Genomic DNA, 25,288 nt, shown 5'->3' with positions numbered 1-25,288 from the left:
ATTTTTAAAAAATTTGAAATTGAGTAATAAAATTTTAAATTGATCACTGATTTATCGCCTATCTATTGATAAAAATCTTTTTGATCTGTAGTCATGTTTAATATAGGTACAAATATGCGGCTGCACAGCTTAGATTAACTTACAGCTTTCAGTAATCCACAATGAGGCATCGAACCTAGGGACTAGTAACAATGGTGTACTTTTACAGTGGATTTGATGTCCACTGTAAAACCATTGAACAGCATCATGGGGATTCATGGTCCTGTTGAATAGGAAGTTTTCACTTATAAAAAATCATGTTCACCTTAATTATTTAATTGCAATCACCCATTTGAGTATGCAAAACTTTTTTGATATGCTGATTTCATCATAAATTCATGTAGATTTGTCTATCCTTTCTTCAGAAATAATTTCTAGAAAATATTTTAGTTCTTGTTGTTTTTAAATCAACATAAAATATCAATTAATGTCTTGAAAATTAATAAAGCTACAATAAGTATAAAAAGTTATGTTCTTACTGCAAAAGTATTTACGACACAATCGAAGGATATTAATAAACACATTAATTTATTTAAAATATTTGACAATTATGGTTAGAACACATTTTTGTCAGCACAATTTGTAACAGATTGCTGTTCATTTCCTGCAAGTTTGCTTGAATACAGAAAGTCTGTTGTTGTTTTAAAGGCTTCAAGACCGTCCCCAAATGTTGGAACTGGTTGTGTTCACCATATCCATCTGGATCACTTTGCTCGGGAGAGTAACTAGTTACAAAAGTGGGTATTATTAACATTAAAAGAATGGCATAGCGAAGCTATTAAAACAAGACCATATATAGTAGCGATGGATTGTTGTTTGGCTGTGTTAGTATTTGAACATGCTTTTTTTTTTTTTTTTGACACTCAATTTGTAAGAATTTTACCATAAATTCATTTAATTTTGTGCATCACTGCTGAAGATTTCTACATGGTTTTTAACTTCACTCATTGAAAAAATCTATTTGGATTTTTGAGGTTATACTGTATTAAAAAAGTTCTTAATTTTGGGATACATTTTTATTTTTCAGTACTTCCATAGAATGCTCAACTTGTTTGGGGATAAATCACTACTTTGGCAGTCAGGTGTAAGTTAAAGGCATCTGTGTGTATGTGGTTGAATACATGAGGACCAGAAACTGATTTTAAAAACTGTATAGTTATGTTTTAAGAATAAAGAATTTTGAAATTTTTACACGTATATAACAATTGGATTTTACGAAAGGGAAGCAATATTTGTGTAAAGATATGTTTGAGTCTGCCGGCAGACATTTATATTCAATAAAATTCAACTCCTGTTACTGTTTTTACTTTATAGAAGCTTTCAAATTGATGTTCGAATTTCTATTGATATTTTATAAATTCTTTTGTACATAACTTCTGTTGCTAGTCAAGTTGTTACATTGTTTACCATCTAAAAGTATGTATACTGCATAAATTATACCTATATATATTTACATGTATCGTTATAAATATGTTTATCTAATTTTTAATACTTAATATAAGTAGTGCTTGAAATTTTTTTAAGGTTTAAAATTTTATTTATGTTGGCATTATAGCATGCTTTGTTCTAAGTGTAAAATGTCTTCGGCATGCTCTGAATTTGTTGTTTTATTTTATATATATTGGTTTAAAATATCGTTGTTCTTGAATTTTTTTAAAATGCTTTTTATTTTTATCAAGCTTTTTTTATAAGATCTGAGACTCCTTTAGTGTAAAAAGTTTAATTAAGTTTGCAATTCTTCTTTTCTTTAAAATCTAAAACTTAGAGTATTCTAGCTTTATATTTCAGTATGCGCTTCAATACAAATATTCTTAATTAGTCTAAGTTGCATAGTTGTTATAAAGTTCATAGTACATGTAGAACTAGAAGTCTTAGCTCTTTCTTTTTTTGTTTCTGCTTAAAGCTGTGTTTGTAATTACTTTACAAACAAACCTCTAACTATTTACCATCTTTTGCATTTTTTTACAAAATATTTTTCCTGTAAATGTGAAATTCACTAGTTATTTGTACTTGAGATCTCTTTAACTATGTAAATATTTATAAATATGAAATTTTTATTCTCAACATCTTGTAGTTGAAAACAAATACAACTTCTAAGGATTTTAATCAAAAGCAGTTTTATCTTATTTATTTTATTATTAATGGAGCTTGGTTGTACTTTGTTTGCTTTTAAGCATTATGATTCTTTTTTTTATGTTATGACATTTTTAAACAAAATAACGATAATGAAAAATATCGACTTTTGCTAATTACTTTAATAGCTTGTATACTTATTCATATAAGGTTAAAATTGCCTTTAAAAGCATGTTTTTACACAAAAATGCCAAATTTTAAAAAAATACCACAGTCTTCCAAAGGTGAATTAAAACAACGGAATCAAAGCTCCATTGTGTGAATTGCACATAATTGGCCTAAATGTTCTTTATATAAGCAATAAAATGTAATGATCAATTGGTGTAGATGTTAAAGAAAAATTGTTCTAGTGTTAGTTTGTTTTTATATTTATATCATTTTTGTGATATAAAATACAAAACGCTTTCATTTTTAATTTAACAAAGTTTGAGTTTCGATTTAATACTTCATAAAAATTCTTATAATAGTTTAAACAATTTATTTTGAAATCCTCAGTGAAATTACTCTACAAATTATAATAATTTTGAAAACAGATCAAGATTACTTACAAAATTTTTTTTTTTTTAACCTAGTAAAAAATCAAGCTTAGTCGACAGGTTTATAAGAAAATAATCTTGTTCTTTGACTAATTAATACGATACATTTTCTGAAATAAATAAGTGCAACTTAATAAAGACTTTATATACGTTAATTAAAATTAATGTTTACATTTGTACCACACTTTGTTGTCTCTCCAAAACTGGAGTAATCCTTAATCTATAAGACAATAATTTAATTACCTAGATATTCGTCTGGGCAAATTTTAAATTTATAATTGTGCTCAAATATGAACTTAAAGAGTTGAAAAATTAAAAAATAATTTATATGTTATTTTATAATTTTTATTTTATCTTGATGATCTTTTTTTTTAGTAAAAAAAATTTACCCATCAAGTTTTTAGTATAATGCTCAAAATCTTCCTTTAAAGAAGTGATTTCCACACCTAAGGACTTCTATATGCCTTACTAAATGGTGGACCATATGCAATAAATAGAACAAACACCTATATAAGCCTAGGTCTACTGAGTATTAATTAAAAGAATGAATGTTATAGTTGCATTAGCCTATTTATTTATGAAAGTAATCAAAATGTAATAATGAAATAAATGTAATAATAAGTATGGAATATAAAATATTACTATTGCTTTTCCTCTAATGTATAATCAGGAAACATTAGTTTCTGAAATGGGACTGTTTTAAAGGCATCAATTAACAGGAAATTATATTATTCATTGAATTCTATTATTCATTGAATTCTATTATTCATTAAATAATTTTTTTTTGAACTATTTACAACGCATATATAAAGCAAGTAGAGAGTGCCAAACTTATTGGGGCTCTAATTTTCACCTTAATGACTCTCTTAATCTTGCATTTTTTTAATAATTTTTTTTCCAATCTGTAACTGAAAAAAAAACTAATCTCAATAATGTATATAAATTCAATAAACTGTTTTGATGTTTATTCTTAATAACATTTGCAGACAACATGAATTTTAAGGTGGATTAGGATGGTTTTTAGGTTGAGAATACTTACCTTTTAAAGAACAACAAATATTGGAACTGGAATTTAAAACATTTCATAAGATTATTAAAAGTGTGTAACATACTTCCATCTCAATTCTTGTTCAGTTTAATTTGTGTTCATATGATATATTAAATATGTAAAAGCTGGGATGCATCATATCATTTATGACAATTGCTCAAAAATTACTTCTGTTATGAATTTCTTAAGTTTTTTTCTGAAACAAAGTATATTTATTTTCTTATAACTTTTTTTTTATTTTGTAAAAACCGATACTTTTTTTAATTTTTGTAAAAACTAATACTTTTTTTATTTTTGTAAAAACTAATGCTTTTTTCTGCTATTTTTAGTTTTTTTTCACTTCTTTTTTTTTCAAATATTTTTGTATAGTTTTGAAATTCTATTAAGCATTAGTTTAATTACTTTAATAACTGATATTAGCTATAATAATACACATTTTACAAATTTATAAATGTTGTGTGATATTATTAGTAATCTTTTTGAAATGAAAAACAACTCTGTAGTAATTAAGTGCCAAAATGTTCTTACTGTTAGTGTTTGAATGGTGAATATGTCAATTTTATAGTGAATTCAGTGCATTAAATAATTACTCATTGTTTAATTAAATGAAAGAAATTGTAGCAGTTTAATAGTTTTTGTTTACGTTTTTATCAAATTCAACGCATTTAATAACAATTGCTTCATTAAATAAATAAAAAAAATTAGTAATTCATAGTTTTTGTTTGTATTTGTAATCTTGTTATTAAACTGTCTTGTTAATAAACGACAAAAAAAAGTATACAAATTTTATAATATTACTATGAGAATTTTAATATTGTTGCATTGTAACATTGTTGTAATCGTAAACCCAGAAGTGTGTATTTTAGCTTTCATAATAATTTCGGTGCTTGAGAAATAAGTCGCTGTCATTTAAATTAAGAAGTTATTGACATTCATCTTTTAATTGAAACTTGATGTAAAATGTTTTGAAAATTGTTATCTCTTCAACATTGAATAGTTTGTTTGTACTAAATTGTTCTTATGTGCAAAGCTCTGATAATTGATACTGCTTGTTCTTAAAATAAAGAGATTCAAACATTTTTTACAATTTAGTGTTTATTTTGCCTTTGAATAATATTTAAGTTGAAATTTACTTATTTTATTTCAAAAGGTTAAAAGAAAAAGAATACATGTAATTTATAATTTATTTTATTAACAGTGCTCAGTTAAAAAAAAAAAACTTTCAAATACTATTATTTCTGATAGGATAAAATAAAAATGCTCCAAACTTTTGAAACAATTTGAGTAAATTGTGACACAATCAATTTACACAAGAGCAGAATCGTGAATGAGATGATTTATTTCAAAAAAATAAATGCTTGATTTACAGATCATGAAAGGTTTTTTTAACAATCAAATATATGATGCACTAGTATTTCTAAAAACTTATGTATTCATGATGTAATTATCAATTCACGAGATCAACCATGGAAATTTTTCTTGCTATAGTTAAGTCAAATTTATTATTCACTGAATGGGAATTAATTTTTACTACTCAATTCGAAGTTTCACCCACTTGTTTTTACATATTTTGTTTTTAATCAATGTGCAAAAGTAGGTAGTATAGTTTTTATTTCCAATATAACTTTGTCAAATGACTGATATTATTAAATGAACTGATTTTAATTAAATAATATAATTCGAATGTAGTAATTCAATTATAATTCTACATCTCAATTATAATTCTAAATCTCTTTCTTGCTTTCAAATATTCTTCAGGTTTATGCAGAGAGCATATGGGGCCTTTACTGCCCTTTGGTTTCAGTGTATGCATTTTTTGCTTTACCTGCATCCAAATAAAGGAATTGAATTCATTGTTTTGTAGATGTTGAGGTTGCTTATTTTTAATTGTTGGACTTATGTAGGTGAGCTTAAGACACACAAGTGAGCCACAAAAATTTCCATATCCAGTATTGTATTTTTTGAAATATGTATGGAATATTTTTAAGTGCAATTCAAATTAAGATTAAGGGATATGTACTTTCATTTTTTATAGTGATATTGTTTTACTATTTGCAAATCCTATGTATGCCATATTCATTTGGAGCTTATTCATTTGTATAAAATTTTTAAACCCTTTGTTTATGTCCCAAAAATATTAAGCAAGGTAATCTTATCAGCAGTTCTGTGGGTTTGCGTGGATGTGCATATTTTAAGAAATACTGTTTCACACCATTCAACTCAGGTATCAGCTTGTAATTAGGAGCTAACTTTTAGTTTAGAAAGTGCCCTCAGCTGCATTTAAAATGATATGAAATAAAGTAAATTATGATTGAAAATACATGTGTATGTAAGTATACATTCGCATATAAATAAGTCAGCTAGATCAGTGTTTCCCAAACTTATGACTTTGTGTACCCTTTCTGAATTTTTCGTAACACGGTGTACCACTAATAAAAAAACTAATGGATTTTTTACTATTAAAAAATAGCACATAAGTTAAAAATCACACCTGGCTGTTGACACTAATAACTGTTAACTCTGCAAAAAATAGAAAAATACGTAATTGTAAATTTTCATGTCTAGCTTTGTTTTTAAATTAAAAATTTTTTGAAAAATTTTTGTTTATAGCAAGATATTTCACATAAGAACACGTACAACCGCTAAGCTGCTCCCGTACCCCTGGGGGCACGCGTACCACACTTTGGGAAACACTGCGCTTGATGATACTTTGAAGAAATTTCAATACTATTTTTGAATGTTAGATTTAAATGGTTGTCATGTTATCAGGTAAAGGCAGTATTTGTGCAGAATTGATTTGTTTGGTTACTGCTGATGATGTGTGAAAACTGTTATGAATGAATTAATATTTAACCCTTTAATGGTCAATCTTATAGAAAATCGCATTTTAACCTTCATTTTTAGTATCAAAAAGAATTTTACTGCGTTCAAATGTAGGGAAACATTCAAAGGGTTAAACAGATTTAGATTAAACCTTTTGATATTTTTTTGTAACAAGTAGTTTTAACAATGAACTGATTTTGATTTTAATATAATGGATTATATATTTATATATAGGTTTGAGCTTGAGCATGTTAGATTACATGCTCAAGCTCAAAAAAGAACAAATCAATTAAATGTGAACAAATGAAAAGTAATTCTAATTATTTATTACAGGTGTAGTTTTTACTGAAGTGAAACCAATTTTATTATAGTTATTATGTATGTGTTGGCTTTCAATTAGAAAAAAGGATGTAGTTTTTTACTGAAATGAAAGTTAGAATGTTGGTATCGACTTTCATTAAGAAAAATTAAAATTTTTTTATTCAGAATGGGAAAGTTGGACCAAACCGAAGATGTCTCATAACATCAAAATTTCAATTAAGTACTGTTTATATATACAGGGGTGATTGTGCTCCGGAAAAAATCCGGATGTCCGGAATGTTCGCTAACAGTGATCTGGAAGTTTCCGGAGATCGAAGGTCCAGACGTTTCAAAATATCATTTATCACAGAAGTTTCCGGAAATCAAATTTTCAAATGTGGAACTTAAAAACACAGTTTATTTTATTTGNTCTTAACTGTTACAATCTTTGTTATCGAATTCAATGAAATTTTAATATTAACGTAAAAATCCTTTAGTAACTTGCAGGGTGCGTAGCGTTTTTAAAAAATGCTTAAAGGTGCTTATTTTCTTTTTTTAAAAGCTCTTAAAGGTGCTTTTTTTCATTGGGTGTTTGTAAAAAGTGCTTAATTTTCCCTTTTTCAAAATTAGATTTTTCCTTTACTATGTTGATTTTCGCTTCGAATTATGCAAAACGACACAGTTCACATTGTTCTATCCAACGTTTTCATAATTAATTCAACCCCAATCTATTTCGGCGTATAGTCAGTCCGTAGCGTATGAAAACGTCATTCGTTTTCATACGCTAAATTTCATGATTTTTGACAATTGTCAAAAACAAACAAAAGGTTTTTTTTTTTTTAGACATGACGGTTAAAACAAAATAAAACCGTCGATTGTCAAAAACTTTCCAACCCTGCCGGATGATATTTTTTTAAAGTGCTTAAAAATATTTTTTGAGTTCTTGAAAAGTGCTTAAAACGTGTTTATTTTTTGTTGAATAATTTGGCTACGCACCCTGACTTGTTTTAAGTGACTGTGCGCATTACAATTATAAATTATCATGGCATCTAGCAATTTACAGCATAAATTTTATGAACTAAAAATATTGCTTTACAGCTTTTTAAGATATTTTTATGATACCTTTCCCTTATGATCTTGTTTCCCATGTTAGTTATATTTCCCATATTTGGACTAGAATCATCCAAAAAAAAAAGAAAGAAGAATTATGATTTGTGTTATTGCATCTATGTGATGTGCATAACTGTTGCATCACATCACACATCTTCAACTTGGAATGAAATAATTTACATTTGATGCTTATTATAAATATATACTCCCTAAAAGAAAAATAGTTCTTAAAATTGGATGAGGCGCAACCAAATCAACTTCTTTTTAGGAAGAATTAAGTGTCTTTTTAGCGTGTGTTATTTTGGCAATCACACATTAAATTAAAACAGTCAAAAGTTCACAAATGTTACTGAACAACACCGTCTCGAGATTGGCAATCTCTTCTGTGAGATATCACTTTCGTTTCATCTTGTGTTTTTTTTTAAAAGACTTCATGTCTTGTCTCTTCGTACTTTTGATTTCAATGTGTGTTCTGGCCGATCCAATCTAAATACTGCGATACTCTGGTGTAAACGCCTGGATATCCAGGTGAAGCGCATTTTGTGCCGAATGAAACGATCCCAACTATTGTCCATTCTCTGGAATTATTTGGGACCATAAGAGGACTACCAGAATCACCCTATAAGAAAAATTTTCGTTAGTTTGCATGATAATGTTTATCAAATTAATTTATAAATACAGAGTGATACTATGAAGTGTGAGATTTAGAACGTTTTATAATGCTAACATATGGCATAAAATCTGAATTGTGAACGTAGTTAATATTACTCGAAGATGTCAAACTGCATTTGCTTCAAGAATATGACGATGGTAATTGAGAAAATATTACAAAAATAGTGATAACTCTCCTAATAGGCAATCGCAAAGCTCTAATACGCCATCTAGGGAGATGACCTGTTCCATGCCTTTGACCCATCCCTCCCCTCCTCTTTTCAGTTGTATAGGAATGTACTAAGATATTTTTCCTTTTCTTTTCGATCCCAATAAAATTTGAATATGTTGACGAAAAAGAGTTGCTAAGTAAAACCGCAATATGTAAATTAGTGGCGTTGCAGTGGAATTACGTCATCTGCGATGAACATAAAATTGTATGTTTGATCACAAGTCTGCGAATTTCCTTGTGTTTCTGACATTAGAAATTGGAGATAGCCGATTTGTAGCAATGACCTTCAGGCAACATTTGTCAGAAGTACAGCCATGGAAATGTATAGGAAGACTAGAAGCAATACAAAGTCAGATAGAAGTGGCCAGGTGGCTAAATATAATTCCTACTATGTTTCATAGACTTTGACTGACAACAATTTATAACCACATATTCGGCATCCAGGAGGTTCAGCTAAGGATAGCAAATGCTANGATCCCAATAAAATTTAAATGTGTTGACGAAAAAGAATTGCTAAGTAAAATTGCAATATGAAAATTAGTGGCGTTGCAGTGGAATTACGTCATCTGCGATGAACATAAAATTGTATGTTTGATCACAAGTCTGCGAATTTCCTTGTGTTTCTGACATTAGAAATTGGAGATAGCCGATTTGTAGCAATGACCTACAGGTATCACTTGTCCGAAGAGCAGCGATGGAAATCTATAAGACTAGGCGCAGGACAAAATCAGATGGAAGTAGCCAGGTGTCTAAATGCAAGTTCTACTATGTTTCATAGACTTCGACTGACAACAATTTCTAACCACGTAATATTCGGCATCCAGGAGGTTCAGCCAAGGATGGCAAATGCTACGACGAGTGCCGATGTCCGATATTTATCGTTTTGTGCTCGAAGAAATAAAACCCCAACTACGAGTCTGCTCAGATCAGTGCAGCCATGGGAACAATGGTGCCGACGTCTTCTGTGAGTAAAAGGCTTCACGAACGTGACTTGTTCGCTTAGCGGCCAACCATTTGCGTGCCATTTTCGTCATGCCATGGACGGGAACGTTTGGTATAGCGACATGCCCACTGGACGATTGACCAACGGTGGGTTTCTTCTTTTGGGTAATTTTTAACAAGCTGAAAATTACTCAATAGAAGAAAAAAGTGATCCCATAGCAATCATGGCTGCCATGATTATTGAAAGTAAAAAATAAATTAGAAAAAGTCACGTGAACAGAAACTACTCAGTGATTGTTCAAAATTTGCTTCGGCACAATAGCAAAATAATTCTTATCGAACTGACTGATCGGTGTAATAGACACTCCAGTCTTATAAACAGCATTACGCATTCTAAAATTCGAAAATCGGGCAATTATATACCAGAGGACAATCTCTACCTTCGCGTTAAATTTTGTAAGTGTAAGGGTCACAGTTTACCCATAGTTACATCCGTACACACCTAAAACTCGTATTGTTTTTAAGCAGTGTATTTTAATAGTTGATACCTGGCAAGCATCTTTTCCACCTTCATTGTAACCGGCACAAATGAAGTTACTGGTTATGGGTTGATAGTACCTCTTGTCACAGTCCTTATTTTCCCAAATTGGCATTGATACTTGTTGCATAGATCCAGTACCTCGAGTGCCTGTAAAAGCAATAATTGCTGCATAAGTTTCAGAACATGATTCTTTTTTTTTATTAATTAGATTGAATAAAAGTTACAATAATGAAAATGAAAAATTTTTTAATCAAATATAAAGAGCAGTTTTTGTATTTGTATAGTTGAATTCCATGTACCAGTAGTAGAATTCCGAGCGTAACAGAGGGGAAATCACACAGGTATTTCATCTTAAAAAATGTATTAAACATATGTGAAAACAAAAAATTGTGCAATAATATGTTACTTTAAGGTGCAATATTTAATTAAATGGCATGATATTTCCCTGTAACTATTTGTCAAATTTGCAAAATGTCCCCTCTGTCACATTGCATTTTTTTAAGTTAATAAAAATGTGTAAGCAATTTAAAAAATCTTATAATAATTTATTTTACCTTGAAGTGTGATAATTAAAAAAAATTACAAATAATGTTTAGGATGTTCCAAATCACAGAATATAGTGGAAATAACAGTGCATGTCAAAAATGTAGGATTTTCTTTGTCCCCTTTGTTACGGACGCTTTTAATTACCAGGCAATTAAATTATGAGGCTCTTTTATTGTTTTATGCATTTAAATTAAACATTGCACCTTAAAGTAGCATATTATAGCACAATTTTTTGTTTTCACAATTATTTAATAAATTTTTCAGGATAAAATACCTGTGTGATTTCCCCGCTGTTACGCTTGGAATTCTACTGTATGTTTCTGCAAGGATTAAAATAAATTTATTTGAACAAGATTAATTAAAATTTTAAAAATTGCATTAGATATAGATTTATTTAAAAATAATTTTCAATGACAGGCTTTTTATTTTATTTAGTTTCCTCTTTGGAACTTGATATTTAAAGAGTTAATAAACTGTTACTGTTACATTCTATTTAACTCGTTTTCATTTCTGCCTCCTAAAAAAGAATGTCGCAATCAAATTTTTGACCTCTTTCCGAAAAGCTAGAGTGTTTAAATTTCAACTGAAGCTCATTACAAGATGTTAATACGAATTTTAGTAATTTCTTAACTGTTACAATCAAAATTTATAGCCAAATAGAATTCATTGTAAATTGAAGTTATCCACCTTCCTCTGATTTCCTTCAGGGCTCGAATTTCAACTGAAGCTTCGTGCTGGATCACAGTATAATTTCAATCGTTTCCTGACCACAATTATTGAATTTATAGCCAAAATTAAGTGCGTTAATTAAAACAGAGAAGTAATGAAGATTAATTTATCTCCAAGCTAATCAGAAGAAAGGAACTCTTTGGGCTCGCGCGATCAAGGTAGGTAGGTACTTTATTTACGTCACACTAGAGCTGCAGAATGGGCTATTAGTGACGGTCTGGGAAACATCATTGAGGATGATCCGAAAACATTCCTTTGTAATTTTGATCCTCTGCAGAGGGGATGGTTCCACTGCTTTGGTAGCCCAACGACCTGCGCGAGAAGTTGAGCACTTTACGGCAGAACAGTTTAACGAGAACCGATACCCGGCACCCTCGGTCCCTACGTAGGCTGATCAAAGTGGTCACCAACCCGCTTACTGGCCGCAGCCAGTGATGCTTGACTTCGGTGTTTTACTGGGAACCGTGTCTTCGCGATCAAAGTAGAAGAACAATCATTCTAATAGTAGAGAAACTTAAGAGAGAAATAAGCGTTTCCTTCTTTTGATCCTTTTGAAAAACGTGATTTTAAAGATCTTTAATTGTGTCATAAAATGAAAAACTCGTATGTAATATTTAGCGCACCTACTTTATTACCATAAATTTGAATAATAAAACAAAATTAAACTCAGTTCATACCATAATGCATAGCTCCCCATCCAACCACTGTTGCCATTTGTCCCACCAGTGATTTACCAGTTCTTGAACTTGAGGATGGTAGGCAAATAGCTTGAATGTAATCTGAAAATTTCACCGGACGAGCTAATTTAACCAAACCTATGTCATTATAAAAACCATTTCTTTGAAACTGTGGATGAGGCCTCAAATCTGCAACGCCATGCTCTTGAATTCCAGCACCATTTGAGTTCAGTAAATGGTGTTCGCCCAATCTTACCACCATTTGTCTTGCACTGTATCTATAAGAAAGGAAATAATTGCAAAAATGAATTTGATTTTAAATATTTATTCCTAACTATACTGCTTTCGCCTAAACTTTGAATGTTACATTACAGAGCTGGAGTACTATTAACATTAGCTATAAGCGAAAAAATATATTAAGAGCTAAACTTGCGTAATCTTAAGTTATCTTGTCATAATTAATTTTCATTTGGATATTTTAAAAATTTCTTGTCAGTATTTGAAATTTCATGGCTCTAGTATTGTCTGAGCTCCCTCTAAATTTTAAATCAGTAATGGAAGCGGAAGAGAATTTGCAAGGTAATGTTTCTCCCGTGGTATTGTGTCCTCGTAAAATTTTAAGTGTTTCACATAAAGTCTAATTTACCATGGAAAATTTATTCGAAAAAACACATCTTAACAAAAGAATCTGATTCTAGAAAATGAGACGTGATGGCTCAGGAGATAGAGCGTTCGCCTTCCAATGAGGTGAACCGAGTTCGAATCCCAGCGATGGCTGGTCGATACGAATTCCGCATCCGGCTTGCACCGACCATAGTGCTGACGTAAAATGTCCTCAGTGATAGACGAATCATGGGTTACAGTTCTCTTAAAGGTAAGGAGGTTTTAGTGGTTAGGCTAAGGAGGTTTTAGTGGTTCTCCTGTCCATGTAACGCAAATGCGGCTTAGTTCCATCAAAAAGTCCCCCACGAAGGTAAGTTCCTCCCAATATTCGATACAGGAGTCCCCTTGTCTTCTGGATTGGGTTCAAAATTACAAGGCTATGGAGTTAAACATTAGTAGCCGTGAACCCAAATGCCGGTTATAAAATAAAATTCTAGACATTGAAAATGGTTTAGATAATGTGAGATTCAGAGATTTAAAGTAATATCATTTAAAAATAATCAAGCTTTTATATCTTAAAAATATTTACTTATATCCCCTTCTGTCAGATAAACAATGGGCTGCTGTCAATATATACAAGTTGTTGATGAGCGAACCACCACACCAGTATTCTTTACCCCTTGCTGTCATTATAAACAGGGCAGCCTAGAATATAGAATATAAAGTTAATCCATAGCAGTTTATCCATAGTTAATCCATAGCAATTTACTCAAAAAATTCTTAAGTAGAGAAGTGTTATATTTATTAATTTACTTATAGTATAATACATATTTTTTTTAAACTGTAGATCTAGTTAGTTTTTTTAATTCTAGGTGGGAATAAAAAATTTGCTGAAAGCTTTCAGTGCCAATAAAGGTATCGAAAGTTTGATCATATTGATGAAAGTAAAAAGTTTTTGAACTGAAACCAAAAAGACATCGATTTTAAACAAATGTATTTTTCATTTCAATTTAAATGGAATGCATACCCAAGTCAAATTTTTGATGGTTTTCCATTGATGAACCAACATAATTCTGATGGTAACCATTAATAATTCCATCATGAACCAATGTATTTTTGATTGTAAACAACATAAGTAACTATTACCCTAATGTAGGAGTTCGGACTGATTAATGATGATCCAACACAAGAATAAAATTGTTTTGATGGTTTGCTCATGTTGACCATCAGAAATTTCCATCATAGTTTCTTAGAAATCAAATGTTGGAGCAATCATGAGTCACCATCTCCCAAATGTAGGATTTCGGACTGATTTTTCATTTTCCAACATTAAAAAACAAAACAAACTGTTTTTATGGTATGATGTTTTGATGGCTGTTGAACGAACAATAATTATAATTAAACCACCAGGAAAATGCATTGTTGTACCATAATGGACCATCACGAATTTCCATCATAGTATCTTGGAAATCAAATGTTGGAACAATCATGAACAGCTATCATCCCTAGCGTTAGAATTTGGACTGATTTAAATTGATGATCCAACATAAAAAGCGAAATTGTTTTGATGGTATATTCCTGAGAATTAACAAGAATTCCCATTAAACCACCATGGAAATGTATAGTTGGAACCATCATGGACCGTAACGGATCATCATGGATTGTTGGTGCATGAGAATCAAACTTCTCTTGATGGTTAACCATCATCGTATTAAAGTAGCATCATGGAATGATAGAAATTTGTTGGAATATCAAAACCATGAAAGAATAATGGAAAATGTGTGGTGATGGTGACCATTAAATGATGTTGGACCATCATGAACCGCACTGAAACCAACATAAACCATCAAAATATTTTGATTGGACCATCAAGAACTTTGACTTGGATGTGTTTAGTTGTCTATTTAAAGCAAATGTTTGAGTCTAATTAAAGAATTGGGGGAATGTTGGAACAGTGGCAGACTGTCCAGTTTCTAACTTGTCTGATAAATGAACTTTCCTGATGTGAATTCTTCTAATGAGGATATGTAACAGAATTTAGTCATTAATTTGGTTCCTTTGGTTTTCCATTGGTAATACATTCCTCTCCTGGCAATTTACATTGCAGATTTTAGATATAGGTAATGTTAAAATTTTTCTTATATTAGGTTTACAGTATTTTATTCTTACACTTCATTCTCTCTATTTTTTTAATCGATATCATTTGTGATTAGAAGTAAAAGAAAATAACTGAAATGAATTACGATTTACAACCTTAATCACATTACTTATACTATTTTAAATTTAATTATGCTTCTCCCCTGAAAATCAGCATTTGGATCCCTTGTGATATATTACCTCGCACTCAACAAAACTTCTATTTGAAATTGAGATCCACAGTTTAAAATCTTCTGTTCTGAAACAGTTTAATATCATACCTCCCTATATGTTCGACGATAACGCAATTTTTGAAAATTGTTATAAGTAGTTTTCTACTAACTCTATTCATAAGAATAAAAGTACTATTAGCTTAACTTTTACGACCACAGAAGTCATTTCTATATCATTTTGAAGCTAGTACACCTACCGTACAAATAGAAAACGAAAATCAGACTAGATTAGATGAACAAACTCATTAAACTTATGTCTTAAAACGAACCATGATCTAACTTAATGTATTTTAAAATGAACACAAGTGGAGTTGGCTTAGTATTCAAATAAAGCCTTCGGATAAAAATTCTCCTTTTACTTATCCCTTCAATGAATACTGAATGAATAGAGTATACAATTATTCTTTTTTGAAATTCTACAAATATTTTTTAGCAATTCTTTTGAAAATCAAGCAATTCGATTTACAACAGTGGAGTAACCTTTAAGGTTACCTTTATAAGTAATCATTAAACTTAAGTAATTATGCAAAGATGAAAATTAAACTTATTATTAGATTGTCATAGTAATCATATCAAAATTGAAATATTTTTTATTACTGGCCCAAATATTCTGATAGCTTGAATATTTGCTTACCATCCATGGCCACTGTCCAGGATAACTTTCATGCCCTCCCACAACTCGGGCGTTCCTGCCACCGATGCCGCAAGTTCCTGAAAATATTTAAGTTAAAAAAATAAAATATTGTTTAATATTGTTAAACATTGTTTGGGAGTAAAAATCATTCATTCATTATGAAATCTCATATAGTTTTAATTCATTTATTTTGGAATTGTTGTTATGTATATTGATCGCTTGTGTTTATTGATAGATATACTACATTGTATATCATGAGAAGTAGTAAATCAAGTAGCAACGTTGTAAAGTATAAGACTAACGATAATTTTCATCCAATGGGAATCTAATTTACTAACAACAGGAACAAATAATAATTAAATTAGCAAAGAATCTTTAATAAATATGGCCAACTCATCCCTGTCTAAGAAATATTTAACTTCTGGTCGAATTACTTAATTAAACTGCTATAGTCTTAGATCAGGTGTAACCAACCTTTTTAAGGAGAGTACTACAGTTTGAAAAATAAAAATTATGCGCACCACTCAAAGCTTTTCTAACGTTTTTAAAAAATATAAAAATGTGGAAAATGTAATCTGTGAAATTTTTATGCAAATAGTGTTTTTAGCCTATATAAATATGAGTAGTGAAGATTTTAAAAAAATGTAGTAAATAAAACATACGTAAAAACTTAGGCTTCGTTGTTAATAATTTTTTTTTAACGGTTTAGTCAATTAGGTTATACATTAAACAAAAAACAGAAAACATTTAATTCTAAATAATTATTAAACAGTAGGCATTTAATTCATGTTTTATAAATTCCGATAATGTTCCTAAAAAGGACAATTTTTTTCCCTTTCAAATTGCTTAATTTTTTCAACGTGTTTTCGGATGTTACTGATAAAACTTGGTCATGCCACGTTGTGAAAACTTGTAATTCGTGTCAGCTATCCACAAATTTGTAGATAAATTGCTTTTGACTTACTTGCTAATTACAGATGTATATTTTAACTAAACAGTACCATAGAAATATATTAAAAATGTTCCTAAAAAAAGACATTGTATAAAGTATGGGTGTGGCAGAAGTCGAATTTTTATCCATAGATAGCGCCACAGGAAAACAAGAACAATCTCCCCCCTGGCCTTAAAATGGCTTACTATACTATCTATCAATAAGTATTTGGACACCTATGCAAATGAATGGTGTTTCACCTGGTATGGATTGGGACCATTCATGTTAAGCTCAACACCGATGCTTACTGCACTAATGTGCTAATAATAATAATAATGTAATGATAATGTGCTTCCTACGTTGTGGCAGTTTCACGGGGTGGACTCCTGTTACTTCCAGGGCGACAATGCCAGCTGTCATGTTGCGATGGTCACTAAGGCTTGGTATGGTGCCAATGGGGTTAATTGAATGGACTGGCCTGCCTAGAGGCCAGACCTGAACCCTATCGTGAACCTCTGGGACGAGTTGGATCGCCGAATTAAAGGGTGTACTACCCGTCCAAAATTGGTGAAGGAATTTACTACACGTCTTCTCCAAGACAAGTGGAATAAAATATCACTAGGCGTCACACAAGGACGTGCGGAAAGTATGTCCCGGAGGAGTCACGCTGTAATTGCCTCTCGTGGAGGCTCTACCAACTATTGATTGTGAATAAAGTTAGTTTTTCTTTTCAATCACTCGTGTCCAAATACTTATTGGGAGATAGTGTATAACAACAGCAGCAAAAAAGACATCAAAANTGTAATCCTAGTAACTACTAATTCATTGTGCAATTTATATAAATGTTTGTAATAAATAAGAGAAAATTATATTTTTATTTATTTAGAAGCTACGGGTTAGTTTCAAAGGAGGACGGGTGCATTGTTGGACCAGCCGTCCTCGGGGACGGGTAAAATTTCCCAGTTTTTTCGAGCCCTGGATGATAATGTGCTTCCTACGTTGTGGCAGTTTTACGGGGTGGACTCCTGTTACTTCCAGGGCGACAATGCCAGCTGTCATGTTGCGAGGGTCACTAAGGCTTGGTATGGTGCCAATGGGGTTAATCGAATGGACTGGCCTGCCTAGAGGCCAGACCTGAACCCTATCGTGAACCTCTGGGACGAGTTGGATTGCCGAATTAAAGGGTGTACTACCCGTCCAAAATCGGTGAAGGAACTTACTACTTGTCTTCTCCAAGACGAGTGGAATAAAATATCACTAGGCGTCACACAAGGACGTGCGGAAAGTATGTCCCGGAGGAGTCACGCTGTAATTGCCTCTCGTGGAGGCTCTACCAACTATTGATTATGAATAAAGTTTGTTTTTCTTTTCAATCACACGTGTCCAAATACTTATTGGTTAATAGGGTATAACAACAGCAGCAAAAAAGACATCAAAATAATTTAAGCTAAATGCATTTATTGAGTTTTCGTTAAAAAGGGCAGTAAATGTTGCACAAATTAGAACATATAAATAAAGAGTAATTTTTCAGTATTAATTTTTTTGAATTGAAGCAAAAAAAAAACAAGCAACTTATGAGTTAAATGTATTTTTTGTTAATATTTTTAGGTAATGATATTGAATGTTTGAAAAAGGAATAAAAAAAATAAACGTAATTACGTTGATATCGGTATGATTTCTTACCCGATAGATCTGAATTAGATGCCGTTAGGTCAAACGGTTGATTGTCGAATGGCGGTTTATAACCTACGATGTTATCAGGCTTGCTGTATGTGATGTAGTGCAAAGGTTGAGATTCTATGATGCTGGAAATGTATGTATCCATAGCGTTGCCGCTAGAATTGAGACTACTTATTAATGAATTACTTGTCGTAGGTAATGTAGTTTCTGGTGGGATGGTGGAATTTTCCGTAGTCGTGGAAGCTGTTGTGGTGCTGAGAGTTGGTACGTTCTGTAAGGAAAAAATTTTCGAAAATTATTTATTGAATTTCGTCAAGAATACAGAAGTGATGGTAGTACCATTTTTCTGGGTTACTAATTAAGGTAAAAAGATTGCACAGCAGATTGTGCATCACTGACTAACCAGTTGGCATGGGAGCATTAAAAGTAAATGTAAAGTCGTTCTAAAGTGGAGGCATTTAGAAGAAAACAACACTCTAAAATGCGATTTGTAATGGCAGAAGTTAAACGTAATGCGAACATAAACAGGAAAATGTTTTTATTTATGGCAAACACTGCAGTAGCCAAACGGCTTTAAGAAAATAGTGCAAAATTTTTCATAAACAGCTCAATCAAAATCTGATTAGCGCACCATAGACGATGCATTTGATTTTTAGGACTGAAAGATTTAATAGAAAAATAAACTTTACTGGTTTAGAGTGATTTGCATTAACAGAAAATTGTACAAATTTTATTTGTCTTATAATTATATAATTGCTTAATTATAATCATATAAATACGTCACATAACTATAATTATATCATATCGTTATAATTATTTAAGATTTCTGTTTGTTATTAATTTAAAATAATAGCAAAACTATAAATAAATATATGAAAGGTCACGTTAGTTTCAGAAAAATTATATTAGTTACTGGAAATTTTAATGAACTTATTCAGCAATTGACAAGAATAAGCTATATAAATGTTTATTAAGCAAATGATATTTATTAAACTGATGATGCAAAATAACTTTCCCCATTCAAAAAGCTAACTTGACTTTAGACTGACTATTTTGATATAAACAGTTTTCTCTTAACGCGATAGAAAATTTTTAGCTAACTTTTTAACTTAATACTGACTACATAAGCTGTCCTCCCTTAACGCAAGAAATATTTTCATCAGAAAACTCTATTTTAAAAAAAAAAAAAACCGAAATGTCGGTGTGATGCCATAATTGGCATTACATATTTATTTCCTATCTTTTTAAAATATCCTTCATTACTTAAGCTTATTTTTATTAATAGAAGAATCATTTAAAAATAAATCAAAAACTTAATCTTTTTAAACGAACATAAAATATTTATTTCTTCTCTTCCAGATCAATGTAACGGATACTTTCTTTTTATTTCATTACTTATGCAGACATATTAATTCACTGTCGCCTCTNCATAGACAACCTTCTCCTTACTCGATTAATACCTTTTAAAACAAAATTCTATTTTTTTTTAACAAAATGGTGGTAATTTTTAACATTCCATGTGCTAACTTATTACTGTACTGATTACATAGACAGCCTCCTCCCAACGCAATAAATACCTTTTATAATAAAATTATATTTTTTAAAAAAACGAAATAGTGGTAATTTCGTTTTTTTAATTGTTTTAATCCATGTGCTAACTTATTACTGTACTTACTACACAGATCTCCTAACGCAATTAATACTTTCGATAACAAACCTTTTTTTAAAAACGAAATAGTGGTAATTTTGAACATTCCATGTGCTATAACTTATTACTGTACTTACTACACAGATCTCCTAACGCAATTAATACCTACGATAACAAATTTTTTTTAAAAACGAAATAGTGGTAATTTTGAACATTCCGTATGCTAACTTATTACTGTACTTACTACACAGATCTCCTAACGCAATTAATACCTTCGATAAAAAAATTTTTTTGAAAACGAAATAGTGGTAATTTGGAACATTCCATGTGCTAACTAATTACTGTACTGACTGCGCAGACAGCCTCCTCCTAACGCAATTAATACCTTTTGTAACAAAATTCTATTTCTTAAAAAACGAAAATGGCGTCGATTATTATCATTCTATGTGCGAAATCAACTCATACAGATTACCTAGACAGTTTTCTCCTAACACGATAAATATTTTTTCTTTTTTTGTTAAAAAAGAATTCCATTTTTTTTTAAAAAAGAAGAAAAAAAAAAGAAATGGCAGAGTCAGGGAATGATGCAGAACTTTTTTTTTCTCTCTCTCTCTAGGTCAATTTCACTGATATTTTAGAAATAAGTATGACAGATGAATAGGTGATAGAAAGAGAAACACCAGAAGTGACCCAGAAATACGAGCTGATATATTTTAACACTTTCATTCGTTGAATAACGGAACACGCATAGAACAAAATGTTGACATCCAACGGAGCAAAACGAGAACATCCATTCCGTACCATTCGAACACCTAATCACATCATTCTGCTTGAAAGCTTCCGCTTTTCAAAACGAGTTAAAAAATTTTAATTTACTTTAGATAAATAATCTTTAAGTGATAATTCTTTTGTCCGTCCAAACTGTTTGGTCAATAATATAAATTTATTGTAAGGATAAATTAAAGGCAAAAATAGACCTTCCATTGTATTATACTATAGACCAGGGATTGTATTATACTATAGACCAGGGATTGTATTATACTACTTAACAGAAATTAAGTCGCCGAAGATGCTTCAAATTATTTCTTTAAGTTGTAAAGTACAGAAATTAAGTTTTTATAAAGACAGGAAGTTTAATAATAGCAATAAGAATACTATTAAATATTTAATTCATAATTATAAAATAATAATGAATTCATATATAACCCACTTTTTACCAATTGCTTTCAGATGCAAAGTAACTGAGCTATACGACGGATTATAATATAAATTATATAATAGGGCTTTCGCAGGTTTCTGGAAATTTTTAAGAATTTTTGTAAAACTGGAACAAATCTTGAAATACAAAAATATTTAGTGACCACCACAAAATATTATATTTTAAACATTTATAAATCTAAACTATTGATCATATTTTTTAAAAAAAATTACTTTCTCGTAAATATTTAAAATTTAGAAATTTAAATGCAATGTTTGTTGATAAAATTTAAGGAGATTTTTTTATATATTTCCATTTTTAACATTTAAAAGGAAACCTCTAAAAGTAATGATTATTGATCAAATTTCCGAGGAATGCTTCCTGCATGTTTATCCTTTAATTTTAAAATTTTATATCAATGACCTTGGTTTCCAACCAAGATCATTGATGAAGGTAATATGCTAATAAGCTTAACAAAGTTACATGGAACTGTGCGTTCCACAGTAATTATTAACTTCCATGTTATATTTGGACGGGGATAATCTGGAACTAATCACCGTTTCGCTGTAAAAAATATAAGTCCTCAAATATACAATAAATTTTTAATTTACACCAGGAAAGGTATCTTCCTTATTTTTGAATCTTACCACATACCAGAGTTGGACAAAAATGAAGCCGATTACATTTCTTGATTATAGTAATCAATTACTTGAAATCATGATTACAAGATAACTTACTTTTGATTACAACTGTAATCGTGATTACAACAAACAATTACAGTAATCAATTACTACTTGTAAGCGCAATTACAACTTTGATTACTGCTGTAATCGTGATTGCAATAGTCGATTACAGTAATCAATTACTTGCAATCTTGATTACAGCTGTAATCAAAGTTTTGATTACAAGTGTAATCATGATTACAATATTGGTTACAGTAATCAATTACTTGTAATCTTGATTACAACTGAAATCAAAATTTTGATTACAGCGGTAATCATGATTCCAAGTAATCGTGATTACAAGTAATCACAACAAAAACGATTACGGGTAATCATGATTACAAGTAATCAAAATATATGATTACCTGTAATCATGATTTCATGTAATCTTGATTACAAGTAATTGTGATTACTTGTAATCATATTACACGATTACAAGTAATCACAACGAAAACGATTACGGGTAATCATGATTACAAGTAATCAAAATATATGATTACCTGTAATCATGATTACATGTAATCATGATTACATGTAATCTTGATTACAAGTTATGGTGATTACTTGTAATCATATTACACGATTACAAGTAATTACAATTGCATACTATATGCAAATATATTATGTAAGTATGTATGGGGACACATACTTTTATGTACGTAGAATGTACGCACGCAATCGTAAGTGTAATCGACGGCCAACTCTGCCACATACACATTCAAGAGCTTTTTTAGAGCGTTTCATTAGTTTACGAATTCCTTCTGTTTCAATCTCAGCGGCCCGCGATTTTAAGCAACTTGTTACAGCAATTAGAAATTTTTCATCATCAGCGAAGTGCTGAGTTCCGAACTATTTCTCCAATGCAGTGGCAATCAAAAGGAATCAAATCAGGTCGGTAGAGAGCGGTAAATAAACACGTCCCATTTGATTTGGTGCAAAAGATCTTGTATTCCCTAACCACTTTGAGGATTCAGCATGAATGTTCATTCTTCCTTCTTTAGAACAATTGAACTTCGAAGCAATACACCATATATTTCATGCCACATACGATACAAAATTTTATCGATACAGTTTTACCGCATACGAGTATATTTTGTGCCGTATAGGATGTCTGACACTGGCCATTTCTTTTCTCTCTCACTCATCGTACTTTACATTGAAGAACTTTCAAAAACAGTTCACGTTATCACGTTATAATCAGCAAACAAGCTGTAAGACAATACTTTAACAAGGATAGTGTTAAAAGCGATGAACTGGATAATTTATTTGAAAACGACAACAAATTAAAAGCGAGGAACTAGATCATTTATTTGAAAACGACAACAAATTAAAAGCGAGGAACTAGATCATTTATTTGAAAACGACAATAAATTAAAAAGCAATAACCATTGATCTAGTTACGCCATTGATGTTTTTTCTGTTTTGATCTTTGGTATGATGTTCTTTTTTGTTAGCACTGTTATGTTTAAAATCCAAGTAATCGCTAGTAATTAAAAGTTGTTAAGTTTTTTAGCGTTGGTACTGGCAGTTTTTTTAAAAAATAGAGTTGTGTTTTAATCAGTTCTAGTTCGTGTTTTAACAGTTAGTTCGGAATTACAGATGTACTGATGGCTTGATGTAGCAATGGTTGCACATCACTCATTACCACTTATACGACAACAGAGTATAGTTTCTGATAGTTCCGTCCATAATTATATGTCGATTTTTTGCGCTCTGCTAAACGAATTAGTACTATTTCTCCATTAAATTCGCTGTTCAGTACATATTTTTTCCAATGATTTTAAATCATTTAGTTTTATTTTAGAGACACGTCTTTAAAGCGAAAATCAAAAGAAACACGTTCACAGTGTTAGAAATTGTAATTTGATAACGTAGTCAGCTTATGCCACCTCTTTCACATTGAGTTAATCTGATGTAACCTATAAAAACTAACTCATTTTTAAGGAACTTGCAATAAACTCATGAGAGCTATAAAACTGCAAAAATCACTGATGTTATCTTTTTTTTTTAGTGTGTATGCAATTTAATTTTTAAGAACTGTGATTTTTAAAACAATTAAAAAATTCCATTTTTCAAACATCTCTTCCAAACTATCTTATTGGAAATTTATGTTTTAATATCGTAAGTAACCTTTCCCGTGCTTCGAACTGTTAGTATGCCTGATTTAATTGCTCTCGTTTGGATGGTTTATAAGTCTATAAGAGACAGGCATTCATTTTTATATTCATTATGTATAGTAGACATGGCATTCTAGTGGAAAGTTTAATAATATTTAGAGTAAGAAACAGTTAGGAAAATTAAATTAAGGGGCATCATTTTTCTTAGAAATTGGTTGAATATAAATATGATGAATGGATTATGACTCTATAAAGGACAGGCACTCATTTTTATATTCATTTTGTATAGTTGATATGGCATTCTAGTGAACAGTTTAATAATATTTAGAGTAAGAAACAGTTGGGAAAATTAAACTAAGGGGCGTCATTTTTCTTAAGAATTGTTTGAATATAAATATGGTGAACATGGTTTATGAGTCTATAAAGGACAGGCATTCATTTTTATGTTCATTATGTATAGTAGATATGGCATTCTAGTGGACAGTTTAATAATATTTAGAGTAAGAAGCAGTTGGGAAAATTAAACTAAGGGACATCATTTTTCTTAAGAATTGTTTGAATATAAATTAGATAAGGGAAAAAATTATGTTTCTTTTTAGTAACCTTATTATTTAGTAACCTACAAAAATATGAGCAATATACATGCATTTTATTGTGCCTTTTAATCAATATATTGAAAATTTACTTTAATTGTCTAACTATAAGGTTAGAGAGAGGAGGCAGAAGTGAAATTTTACACATTTAAATTGAACTGTTAAGTTAAAAATTTAGAGATTTTTAAAAAATGCTAATAAAAAGTTTTAAAAGTTTAGGAAATAAAAGAAAATCTTTGTAAGAAAAATAAATCTAATGAAGGCAGAGGACATAAATTCCTTATTTTCTGGAAATTAGCCAATATACTTAACCCAGAAGTTATCTTGCTGATTCCAGAGTTAAGCTCGAAAATATAAGGCCATGTTACTGCCTTAAAATTACATTCATGGCGGTTCGGTTATAAAATTCAGAAATGAATAAATAAATAGATGAAATATAGAAAACAAAGAAAAAAGACCGATCGCCATATTGAAAGAAGTTTTATA

General features: G+C 30.4%; 2 protein-coding genes across 2 annotated transcripts in view; one reads left to right on the top strand and one right to left on the bottom strand.

Moving 5' to 3' along the window:
- The window catches only part of LOC107439907 (Inositol 1,4,5,-trisphosphate receptor), a 100,677-nt gene extending 98,185 nt beyond the window's left edge, over nt 1–2,492 (top strand). The window contains 1 exon segment of the mRNA XM_043040886.2: nt 1,067–2,492. The gene's annotated coding sequence lies outside the window, so the exon portion shown is untranslated.
- Nucleotides 2,493–8,308: 5,816 nt separating this feature from the next.
- LOC107447414 (venom protease) overlaps nt 8,309–25,288 on the bottom strand; it is an 80,876-nt gene continuing 63,896 nt past the window's right edge. Inside the window, exons 4-9 of the mRNA XM_016062329.3 lie at nt 18,528–18,795; nt 15,914–15,990; nt 13,500–13,615; nt 12,308–12,585; nt 10,363–10,502; nt 8,309–8,608 (exon numbers count right to left, since the gene is read on the bottom strand). Of these exons, the coding sequence (XP_015917815.2) occupies nt 8,450–8,608; nt 10,363–10,502; nt 12,308–12,585; nt 13,500–13,615; nt 15,914–15,990; nt 18,528–18,795 (1,038 nt within the window). The 3' untranslated portion in view covers nt 8,309–8,449. The remainder of the gene's footprint in view (nt 8,609–10,362; nt 10,503–12,307; nt 12,586–13,499; nt 13,616–15,913; nt 15,991–18,527; nt 18,796–25,288) is intronic.

The sequence above is a fragment of the Parasteatoda tepidariorum genome, chromosome 4 (genome assembly GCF_043381705.1).
Source record: "Parasteatoda tepidariorum isolate YZ-2023 chromosome 4, CAS_Ptep_4.0, whole genome shotgun sequence".
Lineage (NCBI taxonomy): Eukaryota > Metazoa > Arthropoda > Arachnida > Araneae > Theridiidae > Parasteatoda > Parasteatoda tepidariorum.
The sequence above is the reverse complement of the archived record's forward strand: the minus strand, read 5'-3'. Positions and strand labels throughout refer to the sequence as shown.